This window comes from Macrosteles quadrilineatus, unplaced genomic scaffold, assembly GCF_028750875.1.
Source record: "Macrosteles quadrilineatus isolate MER2022 unplaced genomic scaffold, UCM_ALF_1.0 Scaffold_3__2_contigs__length_128488019, whole genome shotgun sequence".
Lineage (NCBI taxonomy): Eukaryota > Metazoa > Arthropoda > Insecta > Hemiptera > Cicadellidae > Macrosteles > Macrosteles quadrilineatus.
The window spans coordinates 19,820,716-19,848,567 of record NW_026542596.1 but is presented as its reverse complement, the minus strand read 5'-3'; the positions used below and the strand labels follow the sequence as shown (position 1 = coordinate 19,848,567).

The 27,852-nt window shown below is 34.5% G+C and overlaps 1 protein-coding gene across 1 annotated transcript; it reads right to left on the bottom strand.

Moving 5' to 3' along the window:
• Nucleotides 1–128: 128 nt before the first annotated feature.
• Nucleotides 129–27,508, bottom strand: LOC128991068 (gamma-tubulin complex component 5). The gene is made up of 18 exons (XM_054413795.1): nucleotides 27,314–27,508; nucleotides 26,024–26,233; nucleotides 25,238–25,420; nucleotides 23,977–24,266; nucleotides 23,191–23,377; nucleotides 21,112–21,319; nucleotides 19,702–19,834; nucleotides 15,110–15,277; nucleotides 13,136–13,314; nucleotides 11,912–12,138; nucleotides 11,349–11,557; nucleotides 10,597–10,807; nucleotides 5,965–6,144; nucleotides 5,758–5,878; nucleotides 1,893–2,069; nucleotides 1,264–1,343; nucleotides 931–1,099; nucleotides 129–443 (listed from the first exon to the last, which is right to left on the bottom strand). The coding sequence occupies exons 1-18, from the start codon at nucleotides 27,395–27,397 to the stop codon at nucleotides 367–369; spliced, it is 3,093 nt and encodes a 1,030-aa protein (XP_054269770.1). The 5' UTR covers nucleotides 27,398–27,508; the 3' UTR covers nucleotides 129–366.
• Nucleotides 27,509–27,852: the final 344 nt, after the last annotated feature.

Below are 27,852 nucleotides of genomic sequence, written 5' to 3'. Positions count from 1 at the left end.
ACCCCCACCGCTTACCCATGATAATGGTTGTTTACAAGCTTCTATCTCATGTTGTCTTTATAAAATATCCATAATAAAATTGAAAGGACTAGGATAAACAATGAGTGCAATATAAAATTTTAGGAAATATTAAATTAGTTTAATTTTTTCACATGGTTCAATTTTTATCCAGTTTTGTGTGCTTAGTAATTTTCATACTAGTTTAGTTTCTTTGTACATGTTAAAATCATAACTAAACTAAATAAATATAACTTAAAATCTATAAACCTGAAAATTAGACTGATTTACAAGATAAATACACACTATGAACAATGTTTTACAAACAATAATTTACAAGATGGCTGATAGGTTGGTATTGGATTCAATTCACGAGTTGATACTTTTTGCCTCCAGAGTAAAACATTCTGGCTCACTTGAAGCTATTTCACACTTCAGCTCGTACACTGTAACAAAAAATATTTATACTAAACAATTAGCGAATATTACAATTTTAGGAAAACTGGTAAATATATAATTATGTTTTATTAAGATAAAATTGGTTCAACTATTGCTTACTAAAATTTTGTTAAAAATACAAGGGTTTTAATATTATCATCCTTTTCTGCTACTAAGGAAACGTTATCATCGTCATCCCCGATTGTGGCCAAAGCATGGATTAATGATCTTTGCAGACGCACCCAGCTAACCATTGTAAAAGCTCCGCTTGAGCTTGAGTTTCCAGCTTGGTGCTCGATTACTCATGTTTGTAGGATAGGCTATGCTTATCTCGAAAATCCAGCCACTCGCACACTTTTACCAAATTAATAAACAAATAAAATAAAGGATATAATATCAAATTTGTTTCTTGGTATAGGCATCATGGCCAATACAAATATGAATATATATATATATATAATCCAGGAATGGTTCTATTGGCGACAGAACACTTACAGAAATTGCCTTGGTCCTCTTCAGGCGAGACCATCTCTAGACAGTGTATGAGGCTGTGGTAGGCCACAAGGAAGGCTTCCTCCAACACACACAGCTCAGCCTCCAAGTCACCCCCTCCCACCACTTCCAGCTCCCACAACTCGGCTAGCATAGAGCATAGCTTTAGTAGCTGTAACCATACGAGTATAAGAATCAACAAGTCAGTGATGTGTGACTAAAATATGATTTTTCAGAGTAAAAATATATGTTCTGAAACTAAAGTGTGATAATATCTGCATTTGTGAGAGAACTAAATATGGCTCTTTGGTATCTTAGGGTAAAACATGTACTCACCCTTTTTATAAAATTTTCTAGATAGTTGGTTTTGTCTTGCAGACAATGGATTTTTACTTCATCCAAAAACTTGTTGTGAGCTGAAAAAATAACAGTAATTTAATTTTAGAGGGAAATAAAACTCATGTGTCATAAGAATAAACTATCCAATCAGCACCCTATTTTATGGTCCCAAGAAAAATTATCACACCTTAACAAGTGTACCTTCATGCCATGCAAGATGTGTAAAGTCAAGTTTCCCTGGTATTACTCTTTTGCAAAGTATAAAGGGGTTATCCAGACAGAGCTGCTTAACCCTGTACCAGTATATTACTAAAAAGTTGGGTAAAATGTTTGAGCTGCCAAAACTTAGAAATGAGTCCCAAGTACAACCATGGGAGTTGTATGGTAAACTTCTATCTCTAGCTTGTACAAAAAGAGGGTTCCTGTTTTCACCTTCGTGTTGAAGAAGCTTGAGGTTATCTGAGACTGAGAATGAACAAAATGTTCAGGGATGCTTTGAGGACTATTTCAAATCTTTTCTGAATGAGTAAACATGTGGCTAAAACTAAATCCAAGATGTGAAAAGTATTTATTAACACAAGTACCTCAGCCAGTACATAAATGCTGAGATTTATAGTGTCACTGACCTTGAACAATGACCTGCAGAGAGTCAGCTGACAAGACAGACTCCTCCAGATGTGTCGAGTAACTTCGCAACACGAGCCCCATGAAGTACGAGTGCAGTGTGTTGGTGCTGTGCAGCATCCAAGTCTTGAGCACATGCAACCGTCGAACCCACAGTGGATGTGAACTGTCTGTCAGGTCTACAGACAATCAAAACTGTTATTTAAAGGATTATTGCAGACATTTTCTATTACGATTAGTAAAATAAAGTATTCAAGATGTTTTGGGAGTTGGAATCTGATCCTGCAAGTCCTGTAAGAAAGTAAAGTACCAAAAAAAATAACATAATTAGTGTTCGAAACTAGACGATGTTGAATACTATGGAAGGTAAAGCACAAAGAGAACGATTGGTAATCGAAAAAAAAAAAATTCTGATAGAACACTTAATTATAGGCCTAGTCCGTCGGTTTGGCTATGATACCCAGCGGATTAGGAACCTTCTCGGAACTCAACTCACCCTTCCGACCGCTCGCCGGGCTGGCCGTTCATAAAAAGTTTACCTACCTACTGTCACAATCCACAGATCTGTAACTTTTTTTATTTTAAGTTAAAATATATTTTTATTTATATATTTGAGTTCTACATGAAATTCCAAAAATAATGAGTCCAAACTCGATGTGGATACTTAATATCTACGATCTGAAAGTTGGACAAAGCTGGTGACGATACAGAGTAATTGTACTACTTACTACTTGTAACTCTTGTAATCTAATAAATTTGAAATAAGAGCTAAAAAGACAAATAAATAAGAGCTATACAATTATTTGATAATGATTGTTTAGTTTATAATATCATAAGTGGAACTTAAAGCTTTGCTCTTTCACATCTTCCGGTATTCTTATCACTCCATTTCACCTGAACGCATAATATTAGGCCCACTCATCAGTTATTCTATCATATTTTAAAATTAAAAAATGATGTGTCAATGATATTTAACACAAATTGTTTATAACACAGCACAAGCCGCAGCACTGAAATTCCCATGATGTTTTCCTGGCTTTTGACAATCATGTGTCATTGAGCAATAATGACAAATGCACTATCTATTGGCAATAATAAAATTTTACAGTTCAAAACTGTAATTTTAAAAAGCTCTACTAAATTTCCCATTTTCTTATTGTTTATTTTCTTGTTTGCTAAACTTCTTTGTGCCCTTGAGCTGAAAATAGTTCTAACACAAAAAATAAATCATTGGTATTATAAATCTCACAAAATATTATAATTTTGTTTTTTAATCCTAACAATGTGAAAGTTTGGTTAGTAAATCACCAATTTTCAATTATTTGTATGCTAAAATTGTTTAAGTCTTGGTAAGTCAAGTCAGAAATGTAACAGATATGGAGACATGCATAGCTGCAAAATGATATTTGAGACTCCCGTGATAAACTAGTCAGATAACTTGAATGTTACATGATACGGAGCAATACACCACTGTATTGACATCACATGTTAGCTCAGGGTTTCATGTGTACAGGTAATATGAGAAATGTGTTCTTGTACTAGCACGGTGTGTACATCCCAATAGTGATTCTAACTTGCTGATCCGGTTTTAAAGCGGGAAAATTTATAAATTTTGAAGTATATATACAAAATGTAGAATTAAACTGTAAAATTCTTGAATTGATGGTGATTGAATTTGAATGTAAAAAACAGCTGCCAGTTAGAATCGTTTCTCGAAAGTTTTGATGAGATTTCCACTACAAAAATATGGCCAAACAACGCATAAAAGGGTTTTGCTGTTAGCAATTTAATATTTGGTTAACATGGTTAGATTTTAATTTTTAAATCAAAGATGGAATAAAGGAATTAATTATTGACCGTAAAATTGGTGTGTTGCTAACCTAGTTGTTAGTATCCACAAAACTTTAATAGACTTACACGGCTTTCCCTTATAAGCGTTTATATTAACTTGAACTTCTAAGAAAATCTTTTGGCAAAGCAATATTTATTAAAACAAAACTAACTCTTCTTTGAAATTATTGAAGTCATGGCCCAAAGAAATAACAGAAACTAGACAACGATTTGGCACAAGAGATAAAAATCGTGTCACTTTTAAAGTAACACAAAGTACAAGATTTTTATTTCCAGAAAAATATACAAAGCCTATAGTGGAAATTGTCCTCACAAGGCCGAAGTCTGTGTGAGGGAAAGAGTTTTCTGGCACTCAAAGCGGGAGTCTCTAAGTTCCAAGCTCACAATTGAGGCCTAAATACATAAGTTTACTAATACTGAGGAAAAAGACACGGTCTTGTCCATGTGCGTACTTAATTTGATATTTTACCTATTTTCAGGTGTGCATCAGGAATATATTCATTATTTTGATTGCAGAAATAAAAAAATAGGTTACAGGTTAAGTGACTTTCTTGTGTCAGTTTGTGTAGGTGATATACATATAACATTTTGTACAGATTCAGAGAGTCTTACTAGTGTGCGTATACCCTCTTTATAGTAGTGTAGGTTGAGTATGAGTAAATGTAAGTGTGTCAGTGTACTCACTTAGAAGAAGAAAGTGAGCTAATAGAAAGAGTTATGCAAATCTGCTCTGACGTTAATTTAGGAAACTCATAGCCAAAATTCAAATATTTTCTAGTTGCATATTGATGGTTGGCTTTAGTTAAATTACTTTCCCTGTTTTCTTTTAAGTATATAAATTAACATTGATTTTATATATAGTTGTGGAACAGTTTAAAATGGGAAATTATTAAATGGTAAATTAGGGTAGGCTAATACCTTTGTTGCTTTTGTAATATTGCTTTGATAATCGATCGCTGTGTGACATTAAATGCGGAGGTGCCGTCTCAACACAGCAGACCGTACACACTGCACCACAGATTCCACATACAGTAGACAATCCTGCAGCGATCCACAGACAGCACTCGACTTAACTGTCTAAATCCATATATCGTTTCCTTACTTTTTGCTTAATGTAGTGAATATGCGGCTCCCAGGATAATTAACCTAACCTAACTAATCAAACGATATATCGAATGAAACAATCGAATGAAAATATCGAATCGAAAAAAACAATCGAATGAGTGTAGGACGTCAAGTAAAGTGCAGCCAACTTACCTTTTAAAATGGAAAGATGCTAATTTCTGTAATCTTTGGCATTTGCAGCACAAGCACTTTAATTAAAGAGCAGCACTGTTCTTACCCAGACCAATTTCAGTGCATGAGCAACTATATTATTCTGTTGTTTTAAGTAAGGCAACATCTTTTAGTAGGATACGCATATTTATTACGGAAAATTCTGACCAGGGTAATATTCCTGAAGGTAACTTTATGACTAAAATCGTAGTATTCATGGAAGTGCTTTTGTGAAAAAAAAATTTTGTTTTGTAGTGTTTATTTTTTTAAGTGTTTTCTTCAAGCAGCATTTTATGACCCTCAAAATATGCTACACAGGCCTATTGGTTTGATATGATCAAATTGTTTGTTGAATCTGTTTTTAAAAATCTTTAAAAAATAACTACCCTATAACATACTTGAACTTCAACACTTATTAATTTACTAAATATAATACACATTCAGCTAGAAAATGGCTGGACTGCTTCGCTTTTAAGGCTTCATTATTACTGTATTTAATTTTTGACGTCGAGTCAATATATAACACGATGAATTTGTTTTCTAAATTCATATGTTATTTTGCGGGGCATTGAGCCGCACAGGTTCACTAGTTTAGTTTTATTTACATTCACCAATAGAGTGTTATCATAAAAAAAGTAATAAAAATAAAGTGATACAAGTGTACATGGATTTTAGAATATTGAGAAAATAGGTAAAGTTCTAAATTCTACCAATATGAAACCAGTACTTGATATAATTTACCTGAGAAACGTGTGTTGTGCAGGGTCCAGAAGGCATACTTGAGGTGAAGTAGGAATCTGAATACCTTGTTGTAGCTTGCGATTGATGCCTCTGAAATTACTAGGCTAACTGGCCAATCCACCTGTAAATACATTTCATTACTACCAGATTTAGAAAACAGAAAATGAGAACTAACAATATTGCAACTATTATGAAAAGCACACTTACCCTGTAAGCCAGAGATATTGCTGGGATGATGTGATGGACTAAAGCATTGCTGGACTTATCTCTACAGGACGTCTCAATCTGAACTGTAAAGTAGTTCTCGAATCCAGGAAAGTACTCCTCTACACAAACCTTTAACTGGGCATTCAATGATATTGAGTTGTTCCATGTCCCAGCTTCTATCTGTAAATTTAAAAAGTTGTTCAAATGTATTTTTTTTTTTACAATTAAAGTGATACTGAGTGACAGTGAATATCTTACACTGAACAAAGCAAATGTTTTTTTTTTTTTATCAAATACAAAATAATGATTTATTTTTTTTATTACCAAATAAAGATTTTCTAAGTAGATGATAGTAAATTGTCATGTTATCTTAGAAAACAGGAGACAATTTTTAAAATGTAAACAAACAAACAACTAAATAATACTAGTTAACCGCCCGTGCTCTGCCACGGGAATATTGTCAGTAATAAAAGAAATAATAATTAACAAATACTGTTTATCTTTGTATTTTATTTAGGGGTTGTTTAATTTTTTACATGAAATAGAACTGATAGTTTGCCTGTATAAACTATTTTATGTTAATAAAACCGATATATTATTTTAAACAAATGAATGTTTTATATTAATTCGAGTTTCATTTGAAAAATAAATAGTATACGAACTGAGCAATGCTGATAACCTAATAAGCAGCTATTTATGATATTTAGATCATTTGCTCAAGTATATTCCTTAATAATTAATATATTCGTAGTTTTTTTTCATTACATTTGTTGTATGGAATAAAGATAGTCACTTAGCCTACATGTAAATCACGCATCAGCAGTTGGTCGCATTTCACGAATCTTTGACCCATACTGTGAGTAAAAGCTGTGTTTACGTCGTATATATAAAGTTGGGCATACTTTGTTCAATAGGGTATTAACGGTCCAATTTGGTGGAAAAGGAGTCGTGGATTTTAAAACTATGTAGACTACCACTACCAGAAAGATGTTGATTCAAGTGAGACTTAGAACTGGCCATTTCAAATGCAGATTTGTATTATATTTTACTCAAATAGTTTTTTGTCTCTTTTGACCCTTAATACTTTTTTTATAGTCGCTGTTGATAAGGTTTTCCATAAACTCAAAATGTTGATAAGGAGTTTATTTTACCTTCCCCTTGTGACAACATAAGGAAAAAATATTTGTGTCCCAGTTAGTCTGTTCTGACTCAAAATTCGTAGATTTGCAGTACTGACAAATCCAATCTAACGACCCCAATTCAAAAAAATTGGTATTTTTTAGAAGGGACTTCCAGAGCACATTTAACACCATCACTGCTCTTAACCTTTTTAGTTCGATGGTTCTCTACATGTTTTTTTCGTTCGGTATGTCTCTTTACGCCCGGTTAATGATTACCTTTTCTTTTTCTTTTTGTACTTTTCACATCATGGGGTTAATGATACAATTTTATAACGCTATAATGACCCGAGTCAACATTGCCATTAAACATCAAGTCAGATACTTCTTCGCAAGAACCAAAATCGTAAGTCACAGTTTCTCAAGCAACTTCCCTGTGTAGGCCTACTCGAACAAATATAGTTAGGGTATAGTTCACTGATAAATTGTAGTTCCAAATATCCCAGCGTACTCGCCATCTCGAGAAGGTAAAATTTGGACGTCGAACACTGATCTTGAGTAAGGTTAATCACTTACGATAAAATGTTTGTATGTTTACCAATCATTAGCAATTATCTGTACAACTTGCAAGCGGATTTCCCTATGATTGTTCTGGTGGCTATAGAGAATAAATTATATTGATCAAAGCAATAAGTTTCCGTCCCCTACTATGGGTATTATTTCACATTCCATTCTCAAACTTAAACTCAATTACCACTTTCCTTCAGATCACTTTGCAGGAAAACTAAAACATTTTTGTGTCCCAGTTAGTCTGTTCTGACTCGAAATAAATAAATTTGAAGTAGTGACAAATTCAATCTAACGACCCCAATTCAAAAGAATTGGTATTTTTTTGTAGGGACTTCCAGAGCACATTTAACACCAACACTGCTCTTTACCTTTTTAGTTCGATGGTTCTCTACATTTTTTTTCGTTCGGTATGTCTCTTTACGCCCGGTTAATGATTACCTTTTCTTTTTCTTTTTGTACTTTTCACACCCTGGGGTTAATTATAAAGTTTTATAACGCTATAATGACCCGAGTCAACATTGCCATTAAACATCAAGTCACATACTTCTTCGCCAGAACCGAATGGTAAGTCACAGTTTCTCTAGCAACTTCCCTGTGTACTTGAAAAAAAAAATCACAGATATATTGTAGTTCCACGTATCCCAGTGTACTCGCCATCTCGAAAAGGCAAAGTTTTGGTACCACTGAACGTCTAACACTGATCTTGAGTAAGATTCGTCACCTACTATAAAATGTTTGTATGTTTCCCACTCATCAGCAATTATCTGTACAACTTGCAAGCGGATCTCCCCATGATTATTCTGGTGGCCGTAGAGAATAAATTATAGTGATCAAAACAATAAGTTTTTGTTCCCTACTATGGGTATTATTTCACATTCCATACTCAAACTTAAACTCAGTTACCACTTTCCTTCAGATCACTTTGCAGTAAAACTAAAACATTTCAAGAATAAGTTAACAAATACACTTTCCTTGATCAAAATCGTGTGTTTATAAACAGAAACTCCAAGTTTAATAATTGCATACTGAAAGTGAGGTTATAAAAATAATAACAAATGTCTGACAAACATTAAACAGCTGACGAATAATTTATAAACTGTGTATTATTTTCTTTAATAAGAATTGTATTGACTCGACCTTTAAAGGGCTGTAGGTCGTAGCCCTTAGAAAAAACGTAAATTCTAAGGAAGTTCGGCAATTCTACACACTATCCCCTTTAATTTGAGACATAAATCTTGTAGATCGGTCCAGTAATTACTGAGAAAACAGTGTAACAACTGTGTATTAAATATATAGATTTAGAAATTATCAATAAAACTAATAAAAACAAAAAAATATTTTTAAATTGAAACAAAAAATAAAGCATGGTGTGAAAAACTACATTGAGAGCAGGCAGTTCCAACCAGAGAAGAGAAACGTATTAATATCCTAAGCTTTATTCAACTGCACTATGACATCTATAATATTATCTCACTGTTACAGTATTTAATAAATATAAACTACAATTAGGGTCGGGACTGAAATAAAGATTTGAGACGGGACAGGACAGGATATTGTTCCTCTCAATGTTTTAGAAATTTTAGGAAATAGTTATTTGTGTAACTAGTGGGCAAAGTGGCACTTTGCTGCACACGAGAGCAATGTTTACCAAATATATTGCAGACGAGTCAAAGAACACAAAAACATACACATACATATTGGGTATGTGGAATGATCTCGAGCGCAGCAAAGGCCTTTTGCACTCGTGTTACACATTATATCTTTCTTACAGTCACTATAAATCATATAAATAATTAGTCTTTCAAACACTATACAACACGTTTTTAGGTTCAGCTGGCAACACAAATAGGTGCCCTAGAGAAAGTAGTACCCGGTCCTACTCCTCGGTATCACTCCGCTATTTTTTCCTCTGCAAGAAATGTGCTCCGCGACTTGAGAATATAGCTCCGTATGTTTCTGTAATTTGAAGTGGTTTCCGCGCCTAAAAAAATGCTTTAAAGGTATTTTCTTGTTTATTAAGATCGTAGGAATTGTAAAAAAACGTTTATAAGAAAAGTCAAGAAAGTTCAGAAATACCGAAACTATAAACACGAAATGACAGGTTAAATCGTAGTTATAATAGTCAATCAGCTGCTCATAGTATTATTATCTTTAAGTGTTGCCAACCCATTTCCAAGCGTACACGGATTACGTGCATAATAGAACCACGCTGTTTTGTGTTGTTTCGTTGGAATCCTGATGTGCGCCAAAGTATAAACCGTACGTCAAAGTATAAACCGTACGACCAAGTGTAGCAATTAGCAGCTTTCTGTACTACAAACAGTACAAGGAAGCCAACTTTGTCGGGTAACTGTAGGAAAATGAGATTTGTTAAGTAGCATATTAAGTTTCTTTATTAGTCTCATTAGTTAACCAATAGAACACTGAGGGTCTACACAATATTTGTGTCAGGCTGAGAAATTGGTTCGGACCAGGAATTATTTTTGACAAACCTTGGGTTGGGTTATTCAATATTAGTGGTGAGAGAATGGCCAGATTTTTTTCCGCAGGAAGTCTGGGAAAATTGAGCAATCAGTAATTGACAATTTTCTGTGATGGCCAGAGATTTTTATGATTTTGCCCTGATCCCTGATTTTTTAAACGGAAAGTAAATAAAAGAAATGTCTTATAACACTTAATTTTTTTTAAAGAAACTTTTTTTTAAGTGTTATAAGACATTTCTTTTATTTACTTTCCGTCAAATTAATAACACATACAATGCTGATCAAGAAGTTATTTTTTTACCACAAGAGAATAAGAGATTTTCCGATTGAGGAACATATTCATGTTTTCACAGCAACTGCGGAAGGCAATGATGATTGCTCCATGACTGTGGGGGTTAACCGTATAGCCATTGACTACAACAACCAATCAGGTACATTGTTTGGCTACTTATTTATCTCACCTCTTTGAACAAGTATGAGTAGAAGCTCTGTGCCAGATTGCCGTTTTCCATGAAGTAGACGGTGCGCAGAACTGTCAAGTGTTTACAAAGGTTGTGTTCTGTTAGCAGAGTGTCTGTGACTAGACTAGACGCAGACTTGTGTCTGCTCTCTACCAGGGAGAGCTGTCTCTCTAGGACACTGTGAATGGACATCAGACCCACCAGACTAACACTGCCAACAACCAGGACGGAGATAGATAATTAATATACAGAGATGGAGAGTAAAATCACAGTTTGTTCAAAAACCTCTATTAAATCAACTAAAATTATAATATAACACAAATAACGATTGATAAATTGATTACATAGTAACCCAGTTTAGTTAGCTTTAGAAACAGTTTGTCTCAATAAGGAAGCTGCACAAGGCATGCCACTCTTCCCACACTCATCTTTGTATTTCAGTTTAGTTACACCCAGACCAAACCCTTATTTTTCTGGAATAGTAATTTAATGAAATCCTTACTTTACAAAGTGTTCTTCTAGCAGAATATTAAATGAATGAGAGGTATATTTTTTGTTACTTTCTGTATAGAATAAAGTTAATGTGAGCTGTAAACCTTTAAAGTTGCAGCTAGGAATGTAATTGCTGAAAACCAATAATGAGCTATGTGATATATGATATATGACATTTTCATTTTAACAATGTTTAAAGATCAAAGTTTAACATTTAAAAAAGATCAAGAAAATGGGGGAATTCCTTGTTTTTTGCTTACCTGCAATCAGAATCAGAGGCCTCTTGAGGGAATACAGGTTTGACAGCTGGTGGGGAGGGGGGGCGTGGAGGAGAGAGGTAACCACGAAACACTTCCCCCAACAATGGGTTCTGCAGTAGAACTGACATAGTCTGAGCATACATAGCTTTGCCACTGAGTGACTGAAGATATCTAGGGACTAGAGCAGTGGGTGACGTCGGTCTACTTGACTGAAAACCCAAAACAAAGATCGTAAAAAATAAAAATCTATCTTGTGATTTTGCTCTGAATTCATAGATTAGTCGAATAGAGAGTCGAACCATAAATTAGGTCATTAGCCTCAGCAGTTAAAATGAACAAGGCCACACACCTTTCTATAAAACTTAAAAACATAGATGTTACTTTTAACTATTAAGACATAAATAGTATAAAAGGTTTGTTCTTTTATCGATTTTATGAAATAAAGTAAAAACCTCTACAGTTTTGGCATATGAAATGTTCTTTAGAACGTGCACTGGTGGATTTATAAATTTTTTATACAATGAATAAACTGTAAAAAGAAGATTTTTTTTTTTTTTACTTACTTTTCTTGAAGATACTGGACTGATTGCTTTAGATTCGGATTCTTCATGTATACTTTTTTCTTCATCTTCGATTAAATCACCACAGCTGCTTCTTACTGAAGTATAGCAGATTTTCTCTGTCACATTATCAGGTATTTCTTCATCTATTTTAGGTAGTTCTGAAATTTTATCTTTCAACCTCTTGATTTCACTGTAAACATTATCAGAAAACTCTCTGAAAAGACAGCCTGAAAAAAAACATCAGATGTAAAAAATTGTATTAGGCTACACTCTTTTCTTATCCTCCTAAGACATAAGTGCTAAACTGTCACTACACTGGAAAAAAATTAGAAAAATTAATTACTAAAAAATAAATTTTTATGATTACTTTAAAATAATCATTCTTCTCTGGAATAGAACTTGAGTACTTCACAAGTATTCAACCAATAGTATTATAGAATTATTCTCTTAAAATGCAGTATCAATATTAGCTAGTTTAGCTAGTTTAGCAAAATTAGCTAGCTTACTACAAATAAACACAGTTTGTTAACTTATAACTGTGACATTCAAAACCACCAGAGCAAAGCACTGAGATTGGATCTTGTTCAGACTAACAAAGACGAGACCTTGAGATTAAGAAGTGTAGTTGGTAATAACAGGAAAATAAGCATGTTATGAGCCAAAAATGTTGGGCAAGTGTTTCAAGTATGTGTATGTGTCTTATTATGAGTAAGAATGTAAAAGTAGTTTTTCTGAGGTACTCTGTGAAACCTTTAATCTTTCTCTTACGTAATTTTATGTTGTTTGTTGTTGTTCCGGATCGGTATGACATACAAAAAAAGGTTTAATTACCTGTGTCCGCCAGTCGATCCTTATGTGCTGTGTCCTATTATATAGATCTTATATTAGGACTGATGATGGCAATTTATTCTGCCAAAATGCATATCCTGTAATAGGACACAGCACATAAGGATCGACTGGCGGACACAGGTAATTTAACCTTTTATTGTTTCTCTTACTTATAAAACAATCTCCTCAAAATTGTTGGTGGGTTTTAGGTCTGTGTACTGTGTAATGACTTATGCCATCTGTGAATATAACTAATTATGTATCATCCTAATCCAAGCCAACAACCCCAAGAGTCAACATTTCTCACCAAATACTAGGCTTTGTGGCTTTAAGTCAAGCGAGCGGAAACAAACCAAATAAATACAAAAATAAGAAAGAAGCATAGGTTTACATTACCTTTGTTGCGCACAGTGTCTCTGAACTGAGACAGTTTGTTGAGACTGTTGACTATCTCCATGGTGCGACCTGCCTCTCTCACAACATCCACCAGACTAGTGAGAAGTCTCACAGGAGTAACGCCACACTTCAACATCTCTGACTCGTAAGGCATCACCTCTGGAATACCACCGTCTTCCCTACACACAAGTATGTTTGTTGAGACTGTTGACTATCTCCATGGTGCGACCTGCCTCTCTCACAACATCCACTAGAGTAGTGAGAAGTCTCACAGGAGTCACGCCACACTTCAACACCTCTGACTCGTAAGGCATCACCTCTGGGATACCTCCGTCTTCCCTACACACAAGTATGTTTGTATGAGACTGTTGACTATCTCCATGGTGCGACCTGCCTCTCTCACAACATCCACTAGAGTAGTGAGAAGTCTCACAGGAGTCACGCCACACTTCAACACCTCTGACTCGTAAGGCATCACCTCTGGGATACCTCCGTCTTCCCTACACACAAGTATGTTTGTTGAGACTGTTGATTATCTCCATGGTGCGACCTGCCTCTCTCACAACATCCACCAGACTAGTGAGAAGTCTCACAGGAGTAACGCCACACTTCAACATCTCTGACTCCGTAAGGCATAACCTATGGGATACCTCCGTCTTCCCTACACACAAGTATGTTTGCTGAGACTGTTGACTACCTCCATGGTGCGACCTGCCTCTCTCACAACATCCACCAGACTAGTGAGAAGTCTCACAGGAGTAACGCCACACTTCAACATCTCTGACTCGTAAGGCATAACCTCTGGGATACCTCCGTCTTCCCTACACACAAGTATGTAAGTATACGCAATTAACAAGTAATAAAATAAAGACAAAATTTTGGAAAAAAATATATTTCTGACTTTTAAAGTGGATTTAAATTGAAATTTTCTATGGCCGGGGTTTGTTGTAAACCATTTTGGCTTGATCTGAATGAACAATGATCATTGAACTATGTCTCAAAATCAAAATGTCTATCACGTCTATCATGTCTTAAAAATGCATTGATTTTGCAACAATGGCGGTTGTTGTTTATGATGTCCCCAGAATTGCAGGAGATGTCGTTTGTGACTTTGTGCCAATATTCTCATTTACAAAAATTTTTACTTAAGATCTTTTTAATAGAATACTAAAGTTCTTTATCAGACAGGAAGAAAAATCCGGAGCTGTTCCTATACTGATCTAAAAGTGCAACCTCCAATCCCTGAAATAAATTTATACAACATTGTTCGTAAAGGCAAAATCGCTAACGATTGGAACCCATCCCGTCCCGGAAAAATCCTGAGTCAAATGTAATCCTGTCCCAATGATCAGGAATATATTTTATTTTCCCAAAATATTGGGACTCGTCCATCCTTGATTTGTAGACATGTTATGCAAGGCCCTGGAAAATCTAGAAAGTGCTGATAAGTGTTGCTCCCATAATTTAATCATCTTAGAAAATTGCATTAAGGTGGGTAACTCTCCGAGTCATTAAAAAAGTAAGAGGAGGATTTTCTTTTATTAGAATATGTAGGCTATATTTAGTTCACCATCTGACACATTAAATGTAAGAAATTTTGTTCCCGGTTCACTTTAACCAATTGCCATGCTTTACAGACACAAAAAGAGAACCAATTTACAGATCAAATGTACATCAATAAAAGTTCTTTGTTCTACAGCTTATCCAACCCAGCAGGTTAGTCACTGACTGAATATTCAGACAACATTTTTAAGATTACCCATAATTACAAAAAGAAATACATTTTTGTATGGAAAACCCAAATTTTAACTTTTATTTTAACTTTAGAGGTTAGAATTCAGTCAGTATTGTATTGTCAGTTCAATTTGTATCAAACTATGATGATCAACTATTCAATAGCTATTTGATCTTATGTACAAATTTTAAGAGAAATACATTATTTTAAAAAACTTTTGCAATTCATGTATAACTTACTTAATGACTAGAAACTCTTTGCGCCAGTCTTCCAATCTGCCTTCACACAGCCATACATCAATAATATCCAGATACGGGTGGAAACTGTGGATGAATATGTCCAAAGAAACTTCCAATAACTTTTCATCGCTTGCTTCACTGACGATTTCATACAGAACTGATAGCAATCTGTGAAATCAAAATTGTTGTAATATACAAATGGCGACACCAAGCAAAGCCTTATTTTAAACCGAGTATAAGGGAGATTTCAGTGTTGGGTGGTTTTGTAAATATTTTGTAGCTCAGTTACTGTGGGTACATTTATTGGGTAGAACAGGTAAAACCCAATTATCAATGACAGCTGGGTCCAGTTTTTTTTAACCATCAAAGAGTTTTCAAACCCTTCTCAAGATAAAACTAGTAACATTCAAAACTCCAATCACGACAGCTACATACACTTTAACCACTCAAACTAATTAGGCCCGATTTCACCAAATTCACACTAAGGATGGTTTTGTTAATCTTCTGTTAAAACTAACTGATGATTTAAAGTTAACCCACAGTTAATGAAATATGATTTCACCAACGAAAACACGTTAAAACAAACGCTGGTTTCTTAAACGAGAGTTTAAAGTAATTCGAGGTGACAGTGAACTGCCATGACACTGGGCTGACACAGGAGCAAGTAAACATAACCTTGAAAATAAATCAGTGTTTATGAGGAGATATATAGAAGTGTTATTTTTGGATTGGAATTTAGAGTAGTTTTATATAAAACTAGCTGTGATGTGCCTGTTCTACGCATGGGGATCCTATAGTAGTCAGTTGAAACCTTCTTATATTCAGAACAGCAGTTGGTTTGCTTATTTTCAGATATGCTGGCAAAACTATTATACTAAACCTTCGCAAATACAGTATGTGACAGGTTCAAGCCAAAACAAATGCTTTGGAATTAAATGTCACTCAGATCGCGTTCTATATGTTATACCCAATGATTAAACTAAGAAATTGCTGAAGAATACTGAAGAAAATTATTCATAGCCGTAAGGTAGGCCTATAATTAAAAGTTACTTTCCACAATGGCTTTAAAATTAGTTTAAATACTACCTCAACCACACCATTAAACACTTTATTCCGGTTAACATTTTCATTATCAAAGGTGCTCTTGTTCTTTCAGTGAAACACTGAGAAATAAGGACATTAAGCTATAGAAATAAGGACCAACAGATATACACACGAAAATACAGAATTTAATTAGGGAATTTGCTACGCTTAAAGCATAGCAAAGTAAATATGAAATTAGTATTTGAAATCTTTGTTAAACCAGAGATTCGACTTTCGATCCGAGACAAAAATTCTGCGACTGGGTGCTTGACAGTCAGCCGCCGCTGTTACTGGCCGTCCTTGGAGTTTCCCGCATAAGAGCCAGGAGAAGTACATTTTGACGCGTGCTCACCAAATTTAGCATGATACCAGCAGATATGACATGTAGATCTGTGCTGATATTTATTCGCGTTATATGATGTTTTCTTGTCATGATTGGTCGAATAACTGTGCCGGAGGGATACTTCGAGTGCATCAATCCTCTGCAATAGCAGTCTCGCGATAGCAGCAGTGAGGTCGTCATTATAATGTGTGAGTTCATGAGATGTCGTAGCATTTACTGATACGTGTGGTGTTCTTGTAGAAACTTCAATGACTTTATCTGCAAGTTTATCAAGTGGAAGTTCATTTTGAGCTGTGATAATCGCTTGAACGTTAACAGAGAGACGACGTAGCCAGAGTGCTCGAAGGATTTTGTCCTGTAGTTGGGCTGGACAGATCAGAGTACGTAGGTGGCGTAAGAACTGTGATGGCTTGTGATCTCCGATATCTTCGTCGCTTAACAACTGGCGAACGCATTCTTCTTCACTAGTGGACAGCCTTTCAATAAGCTTCGAACGAAGTACCGTGTAACGATTCCTTGCAGGCGGATTTGTGATGATTTCCTTTCCTTCTACTGCGTAACGTGTTTCAAGCTGAGAAACGACATAGTGGAACCGAGTGTCATCACTTGTGATGCCTGAGATGGCGAACTGGGAATCTACCTGAGCAAACCATAGACTAGGTCGATCGGTCCAGAATGGTGGAAGCTTTACTGCAACTCGATTAACTGATACATTACCAGGGTCGTTGCGTTGCTGAACGTTGATTGAGAGTTCATTTTGTTGCTCTTGTAGATTCACCAATTGAGCTTCGATTTCTTCTAGCAACATTAGTAATATTGAGGAAGGAATGTCTTACTTCTTGTTGTCGTTGTTCACCAATATATAGCAACTAGCAGAGTACCCGTCCTTCGTACGGGGTTGGAATATAAGTAAAAAATGCTTATTGCAGTTATACTCAAGCTTTGCGTTTGCAATAAGAGAGGGCACAGTTTGATAAAATATGGTTTTTTTTTAATTTACAGTATTCTATAGTATTACACATCTACCATAGCCATAATGTTCTACCACTTCACCTAAACAATAGAGAAAAATAAATCATCAACAATTCGCAAAATATCACAAATTATTCATGAAATGAAAAACATAAACATAACTGTAAACAATACCTACTTTGACAGTTCTCATTGCGAATCACAGTTTTTTGTTGCTGCTTAGTTCAAATTAGCTGTTTTCATAAATGCAAAAAAATATAGTGCTGCACCCTGTTGGTAAATCTTATAACTTTTTAATGCTTTTCCATATCATAGAACCAACTTTTTTAGTTGAAACAGCTGACTAAATTCTTTAATTCCCTTTAAATATGAATACTTATAAGGTTAACATGGCGAATTAAAGAGCCACTGGGGCGGAGCCCGAAAGGATTTTTGAGATAAGAATATGCCTATATGTTAATCGGGAATGTAAGCTATCATCATGCCAAATTTCAGCCTAATCCGTCCAGTGGTTTATGCGTGATTGAACTTCAAACACACAAACAAACACACAAACTTTCACATTTATAATATTAGTAAGATGTTTAATCTGAATGAAATAATATCACCACTATATGAACGAATATTTTGATAAGTTTTATTTACAAACGAATAAAGAAGTGTCTTGAATCATAACATAGTCAAAACTAAACATTTTTACAAAACAAGCAACAGCTGTTACAAAATAAATATTAAAATTAAGTATAGACCAAAGGCATCACACTGTGACTAAGTTGACGCCACAGTGTCATACAATTTTATCATAACAATTTATATTTTTGGCTTTTTTGCTTAGTCCGAAGATGGCCCGAAATGCTGTCGAAATGACGGCTTACTATATGAAATGAAGTACTGTAGACTATTTAGATTGGTAATTTACAATACACAGGCCATGAACTATTGATACGTAAACATAAACAACGTAAAGCATAAACAAATCATGATGGTTTGCTCAACATGTGTTAGCCTACTCAAATGCGTTATCATTTTCGTAGCATAAACCAACATTTTGGAATCCAGACAGAAAAAGCAAAACTTATACAGTAAGACATCAATTAAATTGAATACGACTGTAATAAATAAGGTGCAATACCAACTATGACTAAGCTGTAAATTATAGTGATAAGTAAAAATGGTTGGTAGGTAAAAAAGATTCTTGCTACTACCAATGGTTCTGAGGAAAAGAACTAGTACCTAAAACCAACGTAATATACAGTTGAGAACTATAGTATATCGGACCAATTAAATGCGTTAATCAAGTTCCGAGGTTATTGATCTCTTGGTTTTGGATTTTTTTACTACGAAACAGTATAAGGGATTGAAACAGAAGTTAGAGTACCCAAAACTATTGTAACTTACATGAAGAAATAGGCTTAGATAAAAATTCTGGCTCCAGTCCTCCATCTGTCACGCAAAGAGTGAACTAGAGGATATAAAACAGCAAAATTTGTAAACAAATCAAAACACTGCCAGCTGATATTTACTTAACGAAAGATTACAGAAGTTCACCAGTCAAAATTGGGCAGTTAATTCTTTAACGACAATTGGTGAAATCCGATTTCGTCTTTTACGGGCTAGCTGCAGTTAGAGCAAGGTTTAACGGCGGTTTAAGTGTTTGGCCTTAGTTTCTTAACTAAAAGAGGATAAAAAAGTCATAATTAATGTATTAAGGACCTACACTATTTGCATTCAAATAATGTTAAGAAAAGCTTTATCGCTTGACAGCATGTTATCTGGATGCTAAAACTTATTTAATGGAAAGAATAATTTATTTACATGAATCTTATATTAGAATACAGTAGACTCCCTCTTATCCGGACTCCTATTAGGAGAGCATTGTATTTAGACACGTAATCACTGGTCTCAAATCTTTCCCACGAGAACTGTCGTTTCAGTATCGTCCACTTCCTGCCGATCTAGTCCGGTTAAACCTATGTGCTGATAAAAATTATCCGGATAAAGAGATGTCACTTCTAACGAGTGTGGTCCGGTTAAAAGGTGGTCAGATAAGAGGGAGTCTACTGTATGTGGAATAATAATAGTATGAGTGTTTTACTAAGTGGCACATAGCCAAGCAGGATTTAACAAGAGAACGGTTTCTTTCACCTTTCAATAATAAGAAGTAACTTTAATAAAAAGAAGTTGACTGTTTTACCTAGTGGCACAGAACCAAGCAGGTTGAGATACCCAGTCTGTAATGGCCTTGATATGGATACAATGCAAATACTGCAGAATCTTGAGAGCCGGGGACAGCTCTTCCCTTACAGATATTAGAGTCATCGTTTCATCTGAAATATTCATAACATTCATCAATAATATTTATTATTATCCCAGAAATGTAGTTCCTTATGTTAGGGAAACAAAATGGAGTTACTTCTACAAACTTTTTAGACACAGAAAGTATCATTAAAGAACTTTTCATCACTCCTCGCCGAAAGTAACTATTTTTGATAACAGCTGTCATCAATGAAAGTAGCTGTTTCCCAAGCTCTAATTTAGGGCGAGGGAAAATCGATCAGCTGATTTTCCCTAGCTCTAAATTTACTTCCCCTCTCTCTCGATTAGTTCTCCATTTACTCACTACGTGCGCTAGTGTTTTGTTACGGTTTGATTTAATGATTTGAAACAGCTGTTTTTATTGTTACACAATCTAAATCTATACAGAAACAGGCATAAAGTTTGTTTTGCTGTGTTTTTAACATAGTGCATGTTCAAATTGCTCAAAAGTATGTCTAACATTACTGATGATCTGATGAAAAAAGCTCAACTTAAAATCGCATTTTACCGGATAAATCACAGAAAGAATAAGAAGAGGAATACAGAAAGCTTAAACAATGGTACAAATTACAAAATTTTAAGTTCAGAAAAAATGTGTGTGTTCGGAAGGAAATGTTAAGTTTATTCTTGAACATGGAGTACAGAATAGGCGTCAAACATTACAGTTAATTAACGTAAATGACAAATCTACAATTGAAACCATATACGTAAGTTGTGAAGTGTATTTTCAATGATAAAGAGTGGTCTAAAACTATTTTAATACTACTGAGATATGTTATTCTGCATGTGTGTATTTTTTCGTCGTGATGAAAAGTATCGTTCATAACTCGTACCGAAAGCTTTTTTCCGACACTTGCTCCATCATTCCCGTCCTCGGCTTCGCCTCGTACGTTACTCTCACCTGCTCGGCTTTGCCTCGCACATGAAATTTGGTTTCCTGTGTTCGGCTTTGCCTCACACATGAAACTTGAGCGCACGTCGGAAAATGCCACTTTCGGTTCTTGTAATGAAATATACTATTACTCCATCACATTATCTGCTCCCAAAATCAAACTTGGATATTTGAACGCTCATATTTCAATAAATACTTCTAGACCTCTTCATAGGCAACTCATAGAGTAAATCTTTAAGCTTTTAACATTCTAATAAATACAAAGTTGGTGTTAATCAATGTTGCTAACTGAAAACTCAAAATTTAACTAGATTATCTCCTATATACTCAAAATAAAAACAGTATACTAAGCCATGACACAATGCTGATGCCATTCCCGCAAGTATGATTTTTTACCTTGCTTGTTGAGTCTAGTTTCGATGCCGATGACAACCTCAGTGAACTTCTGCAACTGTCTACAGAGAGCTGCACAGTAAGCTTTGTATGTAACTGGAGGAGGACTGTCTCCCATTTCTTGTTCATTCAGAAGTTCTTCAAACGTCTTCAAGCAGCTAACCATGTTGATATAGGGGCAAAACTCCTCCAAGTACAATCCCAATGTTTCCTAAAACAGAGAGCTATGTAGGACTTGCAATGGAATTTGAAATACTTTGATTCTTCAGTAAATTTTATAAGTACATTTTCTTCAACGAATATTTATTATACATGCAATACAGATAATTATTCAAACCTCAGAACTTTACTATTACTGATTAAAGTATGAGTACTATAAATAATAATAATCAACAGTAACAACATTAATCAAGAACCAACAGTAACTCCATAATATTTGTAGTAAGCTTGTTGTTACTGTAGAGCTCAAATATCCGACCTTGGCATAATCCACTCTTAATATTCAAACTTAGGTCCCATTAAAAGTTATACATATCTATAGAGATGTAGGCTACTAGCCTAGCCAACTAGGATTTTTGAGCCTTCTATTTAGCCATTCCAGCTAAAGCCCGGTCATGGTCAGATACGAGGGGTTTAACTGTAATTAGTTTATGTAACCAGTGTTGACAATCGAACAGAGTTCTAGGACCCCAGGGAAAATTTTACATATTTTTTGTTTACACATGTCCTTGTTGTTAAATAAAACACCCATTGGGGAGGGATTACGTCACTTAAAGGAAGGGGTGGTTTTTGTTTTTACAAGAGTACAACAAATCTGGCTACCCATAACAAAGAGGACTTACCCCCTCATGTTTTGAGACCAAACATATATAGACCGACAGACAGTGGTTGCACAACAGAGATATAGAAAGTGTGAGTAATTTTTGTCCGATTTTGATAAAAATTTGTCTAAAGGTGTAAGGCTGGGTAAACTTAAATCAGTTTGAAAACCAGCATGATCGGACCACGGGAACGGGGTTTTACGGGGGGTTTTATGGGGTAAAAAATGGTTTTTCTCATTTTTGACCCTCAAAACACAAAAATTCCCAATTTCTTTTTGTACCTTTTTAAAGAGCTTAAAAAAAATAATGTAGTATATCAAAGTTTTTTTGTACGGTTATTGGTAACGGAGAATATTCAAACAAATTTTAATTTAAAATTCCTATGTTATTCTTATGGGGAATATTGTAAAATGTTGTAGTTTGCTTGTTTATGGATATATATAGGTATTTTGAACAAACTTGGCAAATTGATTTATTTTATACTAAGCTATTAATATTTTACAAAAAACACACTTAAATAGTTTCCTTGTAGCAGCAAACCTAGGTACTCGTTAAACCTAATGTTATTTAAATAGATTTGATTGAAAATCAATTCAGACAAATGGAAATTCTAAGTCGACAGGTTTGCTGTGGCAGGGGTATTTTTATTTTGCAGCTTGTTTTGAATTTTTAATAGAGTATAAAAAAAATTATTTATGTTATCGAAATTCTAAAAAGCAATCCTAGTACAGTATTAATTATTTGACATGGGCAGACCACCTAGGTGTGAATTTTAACCCAAATATGAGTGAAGTACGAAGGGTGAGTGTAGAATGGTGTGATCCGTGTAGCTTTGTTACTGTCTAGGATCAGCTGGTTCATCAGTCAGGATCATTTATTTAAAGCCCAATGATCAGGAAGAGCTGGGTCGGGTTTTGATCTTTGAACCATCAAAATCTCAGGATTGAACTGGCCGCCTAAGGATTGTTTGGACATTCCTCGTTACAAATAAAATAAATTTCCTACAAATCCTTAGGGCGTGAGAGAGCTGTTTTTGAACATTTTGGGCTGGGTGGAGGGGAGTCTTGAGTTCAGAGGATGAGAAGATTGGAAATCATGATGAAAGTTAAGTTGGTCACACTGGTCCTCAACTTTTGCAGACACTAGTGAAAACCTCTAGTATGTGATTAAATGAGTCAAAGAGTTATTTAGACCTAGCTCTCGTGTGATCTTTGATAAAAGAAATTACAGTTACTACAAGGCTGTACTTGAAAACACTTACTGGAATCGTCGAAGGCATTGAAACATCCGCTTTGACATGAAACTTATCATTATCATCTTGATAAAAAAGAGCACAATCTGTAGGTACTTGAAGCATCCATAACACCTCGTGTAGCACTTTAAACTCAGATATTACTAGCAGCTGGTCTGTCGAATCCTCTCCGACCTGGGACTTAAATGTCTCTTCCCTGAAAAATTTAAATTGTGCAGATATAACATTTCCGCCAACACAACTTAATACTGTACTGCATTTCTGTATACACTTAATTTTCTAGCATAGGCGTTACATTCCGTTGGCCAAGCTGGACCAACTAGTCGCACCACCACAGACAATTTCCCATTGTGTAGATTATTTATTTCCAATTGATTAGAATTTTTTGTAATGGTTTCGGTTAACTTGGCTTCAGTTTAAAAGGGTCCAGTTAAAAATAATTCCACTGTACAGTCAAAGTACTCTTGGCTTCAGCCATTTGCTAATCAAGCACCTCTGGATTATTTGCCACAATAATTAGATTTAAAAAATAATTTTTATCAAAAGAAGGGGCCTATGGTAATAATTTGAACCAATAAATAGGCCTAAACAACATCACATGTTTAACACTACCCAAGACAACAGAATAAAACCATTTATTTTCAATTAAAAACAAGCTGTATTTCAATACAGTCTTCATTTTTTTAAGCGGTACCTTTGTGTACAATTGTCAATGATTCTGAATGTCAAGTTGACAAAAGTCGAGACTTATGAATCTAATTTTATAAAGTTATGTTCATTTGGTAACACACTAACCATATTTGACACACCCGGGTCTCCGGATGGTGACTCTCCAGAACGCTCCTGAAGGACTTATCCGACCACCAGGAGTGTTGCAAATTGCTGCTCAACCACTCCTCTGCCTCTTTCCCCTCCCTCACCACCCTGCGTAGAGTCTCTCTCTGGGACAACTGGGGAGTGAGTTGCCACAGTGACGGATGTGGTATGTTACCAAAACTCTTCAAATCTTCCTCATTCGCATCCGAGACATATTCTACTCCTGTACAGTCCTCTTCAGATACGCTAAGCCAGTCTAAATCATCATCCTGTAATATTTCATTGTTATTTTGTGACATTGTTTCTTATTAGTAGGGTATTTGTGGAAAATGTGTTTAATATTATTGCTGATGATGAGTTATTGGAGAAACAGCGATCAACAGTTGCCTGTGAAAATTATTGCTTTTACCTGGAGGAACAGTGTATGACAAATACTTGAAAAGTTAATTTTCTCAGCAGGTTATATTTTACAAGATTCAAAGTTTCTAGTATTTCAGATTATAAGCCAAATCTAAGTATAAACCTTTGTTTTGAAACAGTATTAAAGATAGGTAGGCTATATTTAATAGGTCTTTTAATTTTCTATTTTGAGTAGTTTTTAAATTTTAAAAATTAGTTTTTTGTGTTTAAAAAAGTGTGAATTGTTTCTGTTTTTCTGAAAAATTCCATTAAATAGACCACAAGCATGAATTCAGTTTCTTTTGAGGATGATGACAATATCACGAAATTTGCCTCATCTAAATATAAAGATTGCTAGGTACTCAATTGAGGTTGAATTAATTGTTGTATCAAATCCTCTCAGGTAACAAATAAAAAACAAGGGTCCTAAAATTGGGCCTTGGGTTATCCCAAATTTTAACGGCTCTCAGCTAATATTGTGTTTTGTTCTGATAAGAGGGAGTCACCTTCCTGACGAGGAACTGATTGGTAGACTGCAGGCATTTGTCAGACGCTAGGATATTTAAGGTCTTTTAATAAAACAACTCAATGGGGTGCACAATAATTCAACAAATTTGGATGAAGCTATTTGATGTTTCGGTCCGCCCCTTCAAGATAAAAGAAAATAAGAGTAAGTTAGTTGTTTTTTTTATCTAAATTGTTTTAAAATTAACTTACAAGGGAAATTTAATGTTTTGCTTACATAGACTAAGACAAAATTGGTAAAAAGTATTCCTACAAACCAGGAAACAAATGTGGTGAAACTGATGTTTCCCAAATGTTAAGCATTCATTCAACTTACACTTTCATCGCTGGGATATCTAAACTCTTCAAACCCCTCTCGAAGATATTCGGCCCAATCGATTTCTTCTTCTTCTTTTATGAATTCTGGTAACTCTTCAATGCTGACACATTCATCAGAAACTGCTGTTGGTCTAGTTGACAAGTTTAGAAGAAGCCACAGAACATGCCATTGAACATTCAGCTGCAATTTGTTTGGTTGTGTTGTGAGAAAGCTATTAAATATAGGCCTAACTTATCTTATCATCACCCACACCTCCTTAATTTAGAACAGTATCCAGTGGAAGATTCTAAAAGACATTGTTTTTGTTGTAAATTCACAAAACCACTGCAATAGAATGAGGTTATTAAGGCAAACTTTTGGTAATAAGCAACCTGTTAAAAGAGTTTTAAAATAATTCTTTTTCTTATTATAAAATGCTTAATCTACCTGTTATGTGCACAGAAAATGGGTACATTCTATTCCCTCCACTTTTACATTGTTCAACTAGGCCCATTGCTGCACCTTTATTCCTTGTCCGAGATTGCAAAACAAATAATGTACAAAAGTTCCATTTTTGTGTGGAATTGTGAACATAAATCATTTTGATTTCATAGAAGAGTGTTTGTATATACAGTACTACTTGATTTAAAGATCAAAAACATCGCATAAAAGAAAGATAGTTCGGAGCAATTGTTGTTCATGACATTTTACCAGTTGATGCTAAATTACATCTTTTAACAGACACACACAAAAGCTAGGTTAAACCGTGTTTATCCAATAAAAAGAAGTAGAACAAAGATTTACCTGAGTATGCTGACTTGAGTCCGATGTAACATACTTGTCAACTAATTCTTTCAGTTGTTTGGCTCTTTTACTGAGCCCATGTGCATGAAACTTTTCAACATAGCCATCAATAGTATTTTTTACTATTGCAATGTCAACAGTGGCAAAATTATGATGAATTATATTTGAATAAATAAACTTTTCCACCTCTTGGTAGTTTCTATCGTCTTCCTAAAAACATTTGAATCCAAATGGTTAGAGATAGCAAATATTTCCTAAGGAGGTTAAATCTAATGTTATTTAACTTGGGAATAAATATGTCTTAATTATGGAAATATTTTAGTAAAAATGTAATCAGACAAGTTGAAATTCGCTTAGTCTAGGCAGGTTTTTTGCGGCGGGGGTATTCGTAATTTATAGCCTATATAGATTCCCCAAGACTATTCTCACTCCCTGATTTTAATCCGTTTACTTATATGCCTTAGGCTTGAATTTGCATATTTTCAATGACTAAGTCTATTCTGAGAGTTAACTAGTCCCGGACTTAAACTTGCTTTCATGGGTTTCAGAGTCACGGGTTAAGAAACTTACTTTTAACTTAAAAGTTAAGCCTCAAATTAAGATTTATTCCATCGTATTTCGGAGCCAAATTATTTAATCCGCAAACCTGGGTAACAGAGACTAGGCTAACTCGAGGAATAAATATGAGCAATTTTTAGTCCTGGTGGAGGGCAGGACTAAGGTGCGGATTCCCTAACTTAATTTTTCCTATACCGTAAGCTTAAGTAAGATACTCAATTTGTGAAGTTGTATCTATGTAAATGTCAAATTCGTAATCGGCCTAAAATTTACTAGCAATTTCATACCTCTTCATTTGTTTTCCTAAACTTTTATTTTTCTCGGCTGCACTTTACTTTACGTCCTACACTCATTCGAATGATAAACAACCGAATGAAAATATGGATTTATCGATTGATTCATTCGATATATATTGTTTGGTTAGTTAGGTTAGGTTAACCTTACCTAACTAACCAAATGATAAGTAGCCTATATCGATTAATCGATATATCGATCGATATAATAATTCGAATGAGTGTAGGAGGTAAAGTGCAGCCTTTGCAGCTTTCAATGAATAAGTTACGGTACTGTCATAATACAAGTTATGCTAAAGACTAAGTTATAAGCTATTGGGCCAAATGGACCCTAAAATTAATACTAATAAGTTAAATAAACGTAGATAATAATATAATGATTTAAAATTAAATTAATGATTGTCTTATTGTCTAATCAAACAGTATAAATCAAACTAACCTTAAAATTTGTTAACTGCTTAATTAATCCTTCAACCTCAGGAGCAAAAAACTGTTTTTTTCTATTAAAAATTGAAATAGCCATATTAAATGTCAAAATCCAAAATGTTAATGGTAGGCCTAACTAAACTAAACTTGTATCATTAGTATATTATGTTTAAATTTGTTTTGTTTACAATCCCTCAAATTATTACAAGATTCGATTTTTTTAAATTTTGCTTTGCATGATTATCATTTCATTTCATTTGGTGCCATGCCATATGGAGCTAAAAAAGTCTAAGTTCTGTTGAATTAGTTTTATAAGCATAGTTAAGTTTTCATGTAGCTTTAGAACATGATGTTTTTCATCACACGAGTTTATTCGCAAATTAAATACTGCACTTAAGTAGTTTTATGATAAAACTTTTATCTCAACCATTAACTTTGAATATAAAACAAGCCGGCATCTTTCATTATTGTATGATCAGAATAATTAATTCATAACTTGAATTAATATTCTGACTATACAAAAATGAAAGATGCTACGCTCAAATGTTTTCA